Source organism: Oncorhynchus gorbuscha, linkage group LG16 (genome assembly GCF_021184085.1).
Source record: "Oncorhynchus gorbuscha isolate QuinsamMale2020 ecotype Even-year linkage group LG16, OgorEven_v1.0, whole genome shotgun sequence".
In the NCBI taxonomy this organism is placed as follows: domain Eukaryota; kingdom Metazoa; phylum Chordata; class Actinopteri; order Salmoniformes; family Salmonidae; genus Oncorhynchus; species Oncorhynchus gorbuscha.
Genome location: NC_060188.1, coordinates 68,209,428 through 68,222,525, shown reverse-complemented (window position 1 = coordinate 68,222,525; position 13,098 = coordinate 68,209,428). Strand labels below are relative to the sequence as shown.

Here is a 13,098-nt window from a genome sequence, read left to right as displayed (position 1 = left end):
CTGATCAATTAGTCTTCTGATTAATGACTTATTCTTTATTTTACCTCACGTTAGTCTCATTCCAAACGTCGTAAATTTTTGGTTATCTGCACAAACCCAGTCTTCACTAGGAGTCATCCATACATCAATTGTCTTAAATCATTTATTTACTAACTAAGTAATTCACAGAAATGCATAAACAAACGGTAGATAGTTACAAGGAAATGATAGCGGATGTGCCCTAGTGGGCTAAACCGGCATCGCGGCTTGGTGTACAAAAAGGGAAGTGGGGGTCAACTGAGATGAGACAGTACAAAGTTGATAATTATAACAATTGAAATGCTAATCCTTTGCACATGAACGCTCATTCATTCGGCAACAATTGCAATCAATATATATATATTTACGCTCAGTGTGTCGTTGGGATCTCTGTTGAAAAGTTTGTTTCTGATGGAGAGCCTGTGCGCCCTCTCTCTCTCTCTGTTGTGGTTAGGATAGATAGTTCAGAGTGACATTCATTCATGTCGTTATAGAATAGATGTTTCGGCGGTTGTCGGTCTTCGCGTTCAATGATACCGAATTCCCAGCTGCAGACTAGTAATTAATATCAAAGACTTGTTCTTATTCTGTCGGTATCGATAGTCTAAGAGTTTAACCACGTGGTATGGTTAAAAGATTCAGCAATCATCTGCAACCTTTGTCCTCTCGTAATTGAGAGAAACATGGTCTGGTGATAGAAAACCCGGGTGGTGGTTTTATTCGGAAGAGCAGAAAAGGGCCTGTCCCAGGATGCCCGACCATAACTGTGCTCATGGGAGGTCCTCTGATTTAGTTAAACTCCAAAGGGAATTGGAGTTTCCTTCATTAAACAGTCCAAAATCACATTACACAATTTCAAACAGTATCATCCTCACTCATTCTTCTTATACAACAATTAGATGTAAGCCTCATATCTGAGGCAATTATATAAACAGAGTTATGGTAATGTGGCAGTATTGTCTCCCATGAGTTTCACAAAATTGTACCAAATGGACCAGTTCGTAGCTGGTTTCTTCACCGATCTTTAATAGCTTCTCCAGAACATAAATGTTGTTCAGTTCTCCAGTTCTGTGAGGTGGAAGAAATTCCGTTGTTCTCTCTATGAAACTTTACTCTTTTTCTATACTGTGGTCATGACGAGATCATCTCCTCCAGGAATTTACGACCTCTCTCTGACCACAGCAGCCTGGGTGTAGGAGACAGGGGGTTAGGTGGATGGTGCATAGAAAAGGTCTGGTGCAGAGGGAGGGGTGCTCGCTGTACCCAAAGAGGGCAACGTCATGACACTATGTAAAACGGTCACGTTCTGACCTTTATTTCTGTTGTTTTTGTCATTATTTAGTATGGTCAGGGCGTGAGTTGGGGTGGGCAGTCTATGTTTGTTTTTCTATGATTTTGGGATTTCTATGTTTCGGCCTAGTATGGTTCTCAATCAGAGGCAGGTGTCATTAGTTGTCTCTGATTGAGAATCATACTTAGGTAGCCTGGGTTTTACTGTTTGTTTGTTTGTTGGTGATTGTCTATGTTAGTTGCTTGTGTCAGCACAGGTCTCATTTATAGCTTCACGGTCGTTATTGGTTTATTGTTTTTGTATTCAGTGTTCAGTACTTTCTTTTATTAAATATTCATCATGAACACATACCACGCCGCATTTTGGTCCTCCGATCCTTCTCGCCTCTCCTCTTCAGATGAAGAGGATGAAGACCGTGACAAAAACAAACCATTTAGCAATACAGTAATTCACACACAGAGTCAGGTTCCCTCTCCCATTTCCCCCTCCAGCAGAATCCAGCTCATCCACCCCCCTCTCCTCTGTGGGAGTGGAATTCCAATCCACCAGTGGGCATTATACCACTTCTGCTATTCCATCAACCAGCACAGAGCACTGCACAGCAGAGGGAAGCTGCATGCATGGTTCCATTCCCACAAGCATTCTATTCTCTCTCCATCCACTCTCGTCTCGTCTCCACACACTACCTCTCTTTTTTTCCTCCTGTGGTAAACTGGTACCGTCGCTTGATCATTTATGAGCAGGTTGTGGGAGTGAGGTCTCTCCAAAGGCCCATCCATTCATGCCTGGGCCTATTCTATACAGAGGAGATGAGCAGGTTGATACATTTAAGATGGTGAGAGCCTGCAGGGCAGGGCAAGCTCCCAGACCCCACAAATCAACACATACAGAGTCTCAGGCCAGCACACACTCTGGTCTGTCTAGCACCAAACTACCTCACTGAGAGAAATGATAACGAGTAACAACTATATGATTGAATAGGAGACACTGTGCTAGACATGCGTTTTGAATGACAAGTCATTGGGTTCATATTAGAAGAGAAAGACAGGGAGCCCTCCACTCTGTGTATCTCTCTCAGATATTGTGCCTTCAGTACTGCACACTACTCGAGGAATACAATCCAAAATGGGTGTATCGCTGAGTGATCTTGCATGTGTTCAGGCTCCTGCCTGCCTTTGTGTGAAATCTTCCCTCAGGCTAGGAGGCTAGGGCTATTTTTAGCAGGCTGATTGTATGCTGTTATGGGACAGCGTGTCCTACTTACACTGGGAGCTGCTGATATTAAAGCAAAGTGTTGATGTGACGACCCACATAATGAATCGTCCTTGAGAGACCCAGACGTGTCCTGCCAGTCTCAAACACCAAAGCCACCACTGTGTCTGTTAAGTGACTTCAAATGGCTTCAACATTCACACTGGGGCTGTGGGTGTCAGGGCTTGGAAAGCAGAGATATCACACTTATAATTGCCAGAAGTTAAACAGAATGACCATATTGGTATTCATAGGACAGCTCAGAATTAGTAAGCTGAATTCAGCTAATAAATGTCAAGATTTCAACCTCTCACATCAGTCAAGAGGACAGATATAAACCTCATGACCTGAATGAGAAAGTAATATTCTGTCACTTTCAGATACATCCTTCCATCAGGGTCGAAACCAAGTGGCAATAAACACAAATCTGTCTGAAAAGGTCACAGTAAAACTCTTTAGCACAATCACAATGAAGGATCACCATAATGAAGAAGACCTGCTCATTCCATGACATAGTCTAACCAGGTGAATGCTATGATCTCTTACTGATGCCGCTTGTTAAATCCACTTCAATCAGTATAAAGGAAGCGGGGGAGACAGATTAAAGAAGGATTTTTAAGCCTTGAGACAATTGAGACGTGGATTGTGTCTGTGTGCCATTCAGAGGGTGAATGGGCAAGACACAATAAGTGCCTTTGAATGGGGTATGGCAGTAGCTGCCATGCGCATTCGTTTGTGTTCAGAACTGCAGTGGTGCTGGGTTTTTCATGCGCAACCGTTTCCTGTGTGTATCACGAATGGTCCACCATCCAAAGGACATCCAGCCAACTTGACACAACTGTGGGAAGCAATCGGCCAGCATCAATGTTCCCTCTAAACTGTGCGTGTGCAATTCCTCCAGGACTGCCGCCCAGAAGAAATGCCATGCCGCACAGAGACGCATGAGATTGAACTTCACTGAAGTCGTCCCATTAGTTTGCCCTATATAGATCAACGTTTTTCTGTGATCGAATAAACATTATATCACCCCCTTTTCAATGCAACAAACCAAAATAAATCTAACTTTGCAAGATCTATCTGTGATTTTGTTGTAACAGAGCCAGAGCACAACAGAGTAGAATTCTATTGTCGGGGGTAGCCCACGAGCGGTCTTTCAATCACCAGCTAGTGCACTTTTCAGATCAGTTCAGATCAGAGCGCAGAGTGTGCGTGTGCACATTTGTTTATATTCTTTGCTAGTTAGCAAGTTATTAGCCCAGTTATAGATAAGTATAGGTCAGCAATGGGGAGTTACTGCTTCCTACAAGAGGACAAAATGTGTAGGCTACATTTCAAGCGGTCTTTGAAAGGCCAGTCAGGTAAAAAGCTTACTTCTTAATGAAATGGGAAGTGTTGTATTTTGAGACAGGCTTGAATATGCAAATAAGCCAATAGGCAGAGGGGTAGCCTACATGATCTAATCCTCTGTATGGTAATAATAATACATTTAATTTCATATAGTGGTTTCTTGCATCATACAACACAATACAATGCAAGTTACAGTCAGCTTTTTGGCCCATGTTGTAAAAAATCATTAATTCATGCCAAGCCCTTCATAATGTAAAAATGTTTTTAAAAGTCTCATTGAATGTAGGCCTGCACTGAACACCACATATAGGCTATATCACAGAAATCCAAAGCTATTTCCATGTGAAAATGTTATGGGATTCGCTCCATTGGTTTTGTTGGTAGGCCTACAGTGCATTCAGAAAGTATTCAGACCCCTTGACTTTTTCCACAATTTGTTCAGTTATAGCCTTATTCTAAAATGGATTAAACAGTTTTTCCCCCTCATCAATCCACATACAATACACAATACTGAAAAAGCAAAAACAGGTTTTTAGACATTTTTGCTATAATATATATATATTTAAAAAACTGAAATATCACAATTTGCATAAGTATTCAGACTCTTTACTCTGTACTTTGTTGAAGCAGCTTTGGCAGCGATTACAACCTTGAGTCTTCTTGGGTATGACGTTACAAGTGTGGCACATCTGTATTTGGGGAGTTTCACCCATTCTTCTCTGCAGATCTTCTCAAGCTCTGTCAGGTTGGATGGGGAGCGTTGCTGCACAGCTATTTTCAGGTCTCTCCAAAGATGTTTGATCTATCTGGGCCACTCAAGGACATTCAGAGACTTGTCCCGAAGCCACTCCTGCATTGTCTTGGCTGTGTGCTTAGGGTCGTTGTCCTGTGAAGGTGAACCTTTGCCCCAGTCTGAGATCCTGAGCGCTCTGTAACAGGTTTTCATCAAGGATCTCTGTATTTTGCTCCGTTCATCTTTGCTCCGTCCATGCCCCATGACTAGTCTCCCAGTCCCTTCCACTGAAAAACATTCCCACTTCATGTTACTGCCACCACCATGCATCACCATGCATCACCGTAGGGATGGTGCCAGGTTTCCTCCAGATGTGATGCTTGGCATTCAGGCCAAAGAGTTCAATCTTGGTTTCATCAGACCAGAAAAAATCTTGGTTCTCATGGTCTTAGAGTCCTTTAGGTGCCTTTTACTGAGGAATGGCTTCTGTCTGGTCACTCTACCATAAAGGCCTGATTGGTGGAGTGCTGCAGAGATGGTTGTCCTTCTGGAAGGTTCTCCCCTCCACAGAGGAACTCTAGAGCTCTGTCAGAGTGACCATCGGGTTCTTGGTCACCTCCCAGACCAAGGCCCTTCTCCCCCGATTGCTCAGGTTGGCCATGCGGCCAGCTCTAGGAAGAGTCTTGGTGGTTCCACACTTCTTCCATTTAAGAATGATGGAAGCCACTATGTTCTTGGGGACCTTCAATGCTGCCAAAAAAAATTTGGTACCCTTCTCTCGATCTGTGACTCAACACAATCCTGTCCCGGAGCTCTAAGGACAATTCCTTCGACCTCATGGTATGGTTTTTGCTCTGACATGCACTGTCAACTGTGGGACCTTACATAGACAGATGTGTGCCTTTCCAAAAATGTCCAATCAATTGAATTTACCACAGGTGGACTCCAATCAATTTGTAGAAACATCAAGGATGATCAACGGAAACAGGGTGCACCTGAGCTCAATTTCGAGTCTCATAGCAAAGGGTCTAAATAATTATGTAAATCATGTTTTTTTTTCTTCTAAAAATCTGTTTTTTCTGTGTCATTATGTGTAGATTGCTGAGATTTGTTTTATTTAATCCATTTTAGAATAAGGCTGGAACGTAACAAAATGTGGAAAAAGTGAAGGGGTCTGGGTACTTTCCAAAGGCACTGTACATTATGCTGAAATAGCCACAATAGCCTATTGGCAACTGTCTAAAACTGTAATGTTACAGTCTCAGTGTTGACTGTAACCGTGTGCAGGAAGTTGCACAAAATCCTCACAATGGTCAAGTGTCCCCTCACCTGACCTAAAGTTTGCTCAGTGCCCCCCAAAAAATGTGAAGTAACTTTGGCCAGCATCCCTGTGGAATGCTTTCGATACCTTGTAGAGTCCATGCCCCAAAGAATTGAGGTTGTTCTGAGGGCAAAACTCAATATTAGGTAGGTGTTTGGACACAGATATACACACACACATACACACACACCATGTGAACCCTGTAGACTTGTGTATTTGTGTAAAAAATAAGAAGGAACATAACATGGGTGAAACAAACAGTGTAATTATGAGGAGTGTTTTCCTGTGTGGATTGAAGGTCCTGGGAGTCAGTCAGTCAGTCAGTCCCATTCCTTTGAGCCCTCTGCCCCAGGTGGCACTCATTCTCATTAGAGCTCTGTGACATCGTAAAGAAAACCTTTCAACACCGCTGACTAAAGAATTGTGGCATTACTTCAATTTCCATCCAAACTCTATATATCAGATGAAATGCCATCCTATAACAACAACAAAAAGCTAAACAACTGGCATAAAATTATCTTCTTCACAATAAGATTAGTGAAGCCATTCCAAGCTTGTGCAAGCAGACATAAACAAAATCTAAATCAACAGTAATGTCTTATTCAGTGGCTGATCACCTAGGAAACAGGATGAGAGAGGAATCATGGTTAATAGTAGCTGCTATTCCTCAGTGAAAATGTAGCCTAGGAGCCAACCTCAAACCGTGGCTAGATCAACAATAAGAACCAACGACAAGTTTTAATTTATTTATGTTATGTTGCACCATAACCCCCTTAAAGAGAAAATGTTCCCTCTGTTTGTGATGTGTGAGGTTATTATGAGGCGCTAAGTAAGCGTTTCAGCCATACTTACTGCCCAGTTAAATGTCTTAGAGGGTAATGGAGAAGCCCTGTTAAATGGCTTAGAGGGTAATGGAAAAGAAATAAGAAGTACAAAGCTGGAGGAGCCAGGAGAGATCTCTACTAATGGAGATGGTACTTTCAGAGGTATTGAAGGAATGGAGGCAGACTGAGGCTCATGAAATGCTTCTTTGAAGGGATGGAACACTGACAGAGATCTATGTGGGTGAATCAGACTCTCTCGAAGAAGGTCCTCTTAGTATTTGAAAACAAACAAGGGCACGGAGAAACTTTTAATAATCTTTTGTAGAATCAAGATTATTACTACAAAATACTCCATTCATGCACACACATAAAGGACAACTAAAGTTATGTTTAAACCTAAGAACCACAGCTCATTAAATGTTGCTTGAGTACGCGTAATAATTCAATTTTTTCCCCACAGGTAGAAAAGTATAAATGGGGTACTGAACCCTGGTTGTTGATTCATTCAGTTGATGGACATCAACTGACTGATCCGATTCACACACACCAATATAACCGAACTTGAGTACTCTACAACTCAACCAAAAATCGGTGGTTCTGCCCCTGAGCAAGTGCCGAAGACGTGGATGTCGATTAAGGCAGCCCCCCGCACCACACATTTCAGTTGAAGGCATTCTGTTGTACAACTGACTAGGTATCCTCCTTTTCCCTCTCCCTTATGAGAGCTAACACCAGTATTGAGGTTTCAGGTGAAGTTATCTAAGTGTAGTTCAACGAATCCCCTCATTTTCTGCAGTAGCGAATTAGTCTTAAAGGGCCAATGCAGCCATTTGTATCTCAATTACAATGAAGTACCTTATTGTGATTGTTTTCAATTAAAATGGTCAAAAAGAAACAAAAGAGCTTATTAGCAAATAGCAATTTCCCAAGCAAGAATTTAGCTACAGTAGGAATGTCAGGGAGTGGAGGGGGAATACTGAAAATGAGCTGTTATTGGCTGAGAGGTTGGTCTATTAACTAATTTACCGCCTAGTGATGTCATCAGACAGGCCAAAACTCCATCCCACCAAAACAGGCAGACATTTCATGCAGTCTCTTCAAACAGCTCCTACACTAAAAGGGCATTATCATCATTTTCACAGTATTATTCCAACCTTTTTGTCAGATGTTACTATGGAATACTGAAGTATAATTTCAAGCATTTCATAAGTGTCAAAGGCTTTTATTGACAATTACATGAAGTTGATGCAAAGAGTCAATATTTGCAGTGTTGACCCTTCTTTTTCAAGACCTCTGCAATCCGCCCTGGCATGCTGTCAATTAAATTCTGGGCCACATCCTGACTGATGCCAGCCCATTCGTGAATAATCAATACTTGGGAGTTTGTCAGAATATTTGGGTTTTTGTTTGTCCACCCGCCTCTTGAGGAATGACCACAAGTTCTCAATGGGATTAAGGTCTGGGGAGTTTCCTGGCCATGGACCCAAAATATCGATGTTTTGTTCCCAGAGCCACTTAGTTATCACTTTTTCCTTATGGCAAGGTGCTCCATCATTGTCACGCCCTGGCCTTAGTATTCTGTGTTTTCGTTAGTATTTTGGTGAGGCCAGGGTGTGACATGGGGATTTATGTGGTTTGTTTTGTCTGGGGTTGTTTGTAGTTATGGGATTGTGGTTAGATTAGTACTCTAGGTAAGTCTACGGTTGCCTAGAGTGGTTCTCAATCAGAGGCAGGAGTTTATTGTTGTCTCTGATTGGAAACCATATTTAGGCAGCCATATTCTTTAGGTCTCTTGTGGGTGATTGTTCCTGTCTTTGTGTTTGTGGCACCAGATAGGACTGTTTCGTTTTTTTTTTCATGTGTCTTGTTTTGTAGATTGTTGTACTTTCATCTTTATTAAAGATGTACAAAACTAACCACGCTGCATTTTGGTCCGCCTCTCTTTCACCAGAAGAAAACCGTTACAATCATGCTGGAAAAGGCATTGTTTGTCACCAAACTGTTCCTGGATGGTTGGGAGAAGTTGCTCTCGAAGGATGTGTTGGTACCATTCTTTATTCATGGCTGCTTTCTTAGGCAAAATTGTGAGTGAGCAACCCCACACATGAATGGTCTCAGGATGCTTTACTGTTGGCATGACACAGGACTGATGGTAGCGCTCACCTTGTCTTCTACGGACAAGCTTTTTCCGGATGCCCCAAAAAATCGGAAAGGGGATTCATCAGAGAAAAGGACTTTACCCCAGTCCTCAGGAGTCCAATCCCTGTACCTTTTGCAGAATATCAGTCTGTCCCTGATGTTTTCCTGGAGAGAAGTGGCTTCTTTGCTGCCCTTCTTGACATCAGGCCATCCTCCAAAAGTCTTCGCCTCACTGTGTGTGCAGATGCACTCACACCTGCCTGCTGCCATTCCATTCCTTCTTCACAACAATTGAACCTCTCTCCTTGAAGTTCTTGATGATCTGATAAATGGTTGATTTAGGTGCAATCTTACTGGCAGCAATATCCTTGCCTGTGAAGCCTTTTTTGTGCAAAGCAATGACGACGGCATGTGTTTCCTTGCGGGTAACCATGGCTGACAGAGGAAGAGCAATGATTCAAAGCACCACCCTCCTTTTGAAGCTTCCAGTCTGTTATTAGAACTCAATCAGCATGACAGAGTGATCTCCAGCCATTTCAGCCCTGCCTTTTGTGGCAGGGCTGAAATGCAGTGGAAATGTTTTGGGGGATTCAGTTCATTTGCATGGCAAAGAGGGACTTTACAATTAATTGCAATTCATCTGATCACTCTTCATGACATTCTGGAATATATGCAAATTGCCATCATACAAACTGAGGCAGCAGACTTTGTGAAAATTAATATTTGTGTCATTCTCAAAACTTTTGGCCACGACTGTACATACATCACATTTTACATACACAATCTATTTTACAATAGTTATATTTTGTTTCATTTTAGTCCTGGCCTTCCTGGCCTTCCTCTATTTCTGATGTCCATCCAGTTTGATTTGTATTTGCCATATTTGTAACTGTGCTATTTCACAAAAGTTCTGAACCTATATACATTTTAGACATATTTAAATGATATCTTGCTGTTATTAGTCCCACCCTACAGCTCCATTCAACCCCTCCCATCTATCTCTTAACACCATCCATACTGGGTTTCAAGTTGACATATTCTTCAACTGTGCTGTGATGCTTCACAAAAGTACTGAACCTTTCTATTCTCATAGATTGTAAATTAAAGACACACATTTTTACTAAAATAATTATTATATTATTGATCAATTGACTATGACTTTTCAAATCACCCAGTATTGCTATCTGCAGTGTTAGCTCTAGGTAAATGTTACAATTATTCAGCCATTTCTGGACTGTGACCAAAAAACGAGCTACATGTGGACAGTACCAAAATAAATGATCTAATGACTCTGCCTCCATGCAGCAAAATCTGCAGAGCTGGGAATGTTGTATGCCACATATATATAACATTCTATTGGTTGCAAGAATTGAGTATAATCCTTTATATTGAAAAACTCGAATTTTTAAATCCGTCGTCGTTTTGCATGTCAAATCATAAACCATGTGCCATGGAATCAGTACATCGTCAAATCTCACCTCATGGCACAATGCCTCTCCCTTATGTGCCCTACTTTGTGTGTGTGTAAATTGTAAAGTCTTTTGTCTGTAATGTTATATTTCTCGTTATGTGTCGGACCCCAGTAAGACTAGCTGTCGCCATGGTCCTGGCTAATGGGGATCCCAATAAAACAAAATTTGAAATATATACACTCACCGGACAGTTTATTAGGTACACGAAAATCGATCGCTCCTACACACAATGAGTCACGTGGCCGGGGCTTGCTATATAAAGCAGGCAGACAGGCAGGCAACAAGGCATTCAGTTACTGTTTGATTGAAAGATAGAATGAGCAAAACAAGTGACCTAAGCAACTTTGAGCATGGTATGATTGTCGGTGCCAAATGCACCGGATCCAGTATCTCAGAAACGGCCGCCCTCCTGGGCTTTTCACACACAGCAGTGTCTAGGGTTTACAGAGAATGGTGCGACAAACAGAAAACATCCAGTCAGCGACAGTCCTGTGGGCGAAAACAGCTCGTTCATGAGAAAGGTCAAAGGAGAATGGCAAGAATCCTGCAAGCTAACAGGCAGGACACAAATAGACAATTAACGGTGCAGCACAACAGTGGTGTGCAGAACAGTATCTCAGAACGCACAACTCATCGATCCTTGTCACGGATGGGATATTTCAATAGACGATCACACCGTGTTCCACTCCTGTCAGCTAAAAACAAGAAGCGGCTCCAATCTCCACGCAATCTCTCATAGCCTGGTTCCTCTATAGGTTTCTTCCTGGGTTTTGGCCTTTCTAGGGAGTTTTTCCTAGCCAACATGCTTCAACACCTGCATTGCTTACTGTTTGGGGTTTTAGGCTGGGTTTCTGTACAGCACTTTGAGATATCAGCTGATGTACGAAGGGCTATATAAATAAATTGGATTTGATTTGATTACAAACATTAGACAATTGAGGAGTGGAAAAACATTGCCTGGAGTTCAGTTTACTTAAGCAGCCTGCACAGTCCCCAGACCTCAACACAATAGAGCATATTTAGGATGAAATGGAACGGGCTGTTCACAGCAGTAATGCACTGTCATCCAATCTGCAGCAACTGCGTGATGCCATCGCATTAGCATGGACCAACCTCCCTGTGGAACGTTTCTGAATTGTAGAATTCACCCGAAGAATTCAGGTTTTCTGGAGGCAAAGGGGGGTCCGACCTGGTACTAGATGGGTGTAGCTAATAAACCGGCCAGTGAGTGTATATTTAAAACAGGAAAATCACATTTTTGACTGCACTGGGCCTTTAAGGCCCACAGTACTATACCTGTTCCAGGATGGTGTTGATTCTTCCAACCTCACAGTCGATGAGGAAGCGTTTCTCCTGCCTACGGTCCATCTCCTCAATGATGCGTTTGTACTCTGTAGGGTCCACTATGCTGCCCACCGACCGGGCCGTCACCTGCCAGTTATTGGCCACTGCTGACTCCATGATGGCTTGAAGGATAGAGAAACCTGGAGAGGAGAGAGAGGGGATCAGTCACATACAGTAGAATGGGAAAGGTGGGTTTGTGGTCGTTTGCAGAGGAGAGCGGTGTACTTAATCACGTCATAGTTACTGTAAAGTCAAAATACAAAGCTCTTTGACCATAAAATCTGGACACATTCTAGTCACGTGCACAAGTACGATGAAATGCATTTCTTGCAAGCTCTAAACCCATCAATGCTGTAATAACATAAGAGAACAAAAACACACAAGAAACAAAAAGAAGAAATCAGAAATAAAAGAACACAAGAAAGTAAGAAGCTACAGTTCCAATACCATATTTACAATGTGCAGAGATACTGGAGTGATAGAGGTAGATATGTATATTGGTAAGGTGACTAGGCATCAGGATGTATGATAAACAGAGTAGCAGTGGCGTAAATAAAGATTGTATGTGAGTGTGTGTCCAGTCAGTATGAATCAGTGGAGGCTGCTGAGGGGAGGACGGCTCATAATAATGGCTGGAATGGAGCAAATGGAATGGAATCAAACAGCACGGAAACCATGGAAACCATGTGTTAGATGTATTAAATACCATTCCACTGATTCCGCTCCAGCCATTAACACGAGCCCGTCCTCTCCAATTAAGGTGCCACCAACCTCCTGTGGTATAAATGTGTGCATGTTATGTGTGTGTTGGAGTGTCTGTGTGCGTGAATGTGTAGAGTCCTGTGTGTGTGCATTACAATTACAATTACAAGGGTCAACTCAGTCTGTGTAGCCATTATTTTAGCTATTTAGCATTTGAGATATTTAACACCTCTTATGGTTTGGGGATAGAAACTGTTCAGAAGCCTGTTGGTGTCAGACTTGATGCACCGGTATTGCTTGCCGTGCGAGAGCAGAGAGAACAGTCTATATCTTGGGTGACTGGAGTATTTAATGATTTTCCGGGCCTTCCTTTCACACCGTCTGATATAGAGGTCCTGGATGGCAGGGAGCTCAGCCCCAGTGATGTACTGGGCTGTCCGCACCACCCTCTGTAGCACAATGCAATCGAGGGCGGTGCTGTTCCCGTACCAAGCAGTGATGCAGCCAGTCAAGATGCTCTCAATGGTGCCACTGTTGAACTTTTTGTGGATTTGAAGGCCGATGCCAAACTTGCTCAACCTCCTGAGGGGGAAGAGGCACTGTCGCACCTTTTCACAACTGTGTGTGTGTGTGTGTGTGTGTGTGTGTGTGTGTGT

General features: G+C 42.6%; 1 protein-coding gene across 3 annotated transcripts in view; it reads right to left on the bottom strand.

The window, feature by feature from the left end:
* The window catches only part of LOC123999298 (glutamate receptor 3-like), a 124,907-nt gene that overhangs the window by 51,470 nt on the left and 60,339 nt on the right, over positions 1-13,098 (bottom strand). For all 3 annotated transcript variants that reach the window (XR_006832424.1, XM_046304909.1, XM_046304910.1), the window contains exon 4: positions 11,693-11,880. Coding sequence is in view for 2 of the 3 variants with exons in the window: in XM_046304909.1 (XP_046160865.1) it covers positions 11,693-11,880 (188 nt within the window). In the remaining variant the exon portion in view is untranslated. The remainder of the gene's footprint in view (positions 1-11,692; positions 11,881-13,098) is intronic.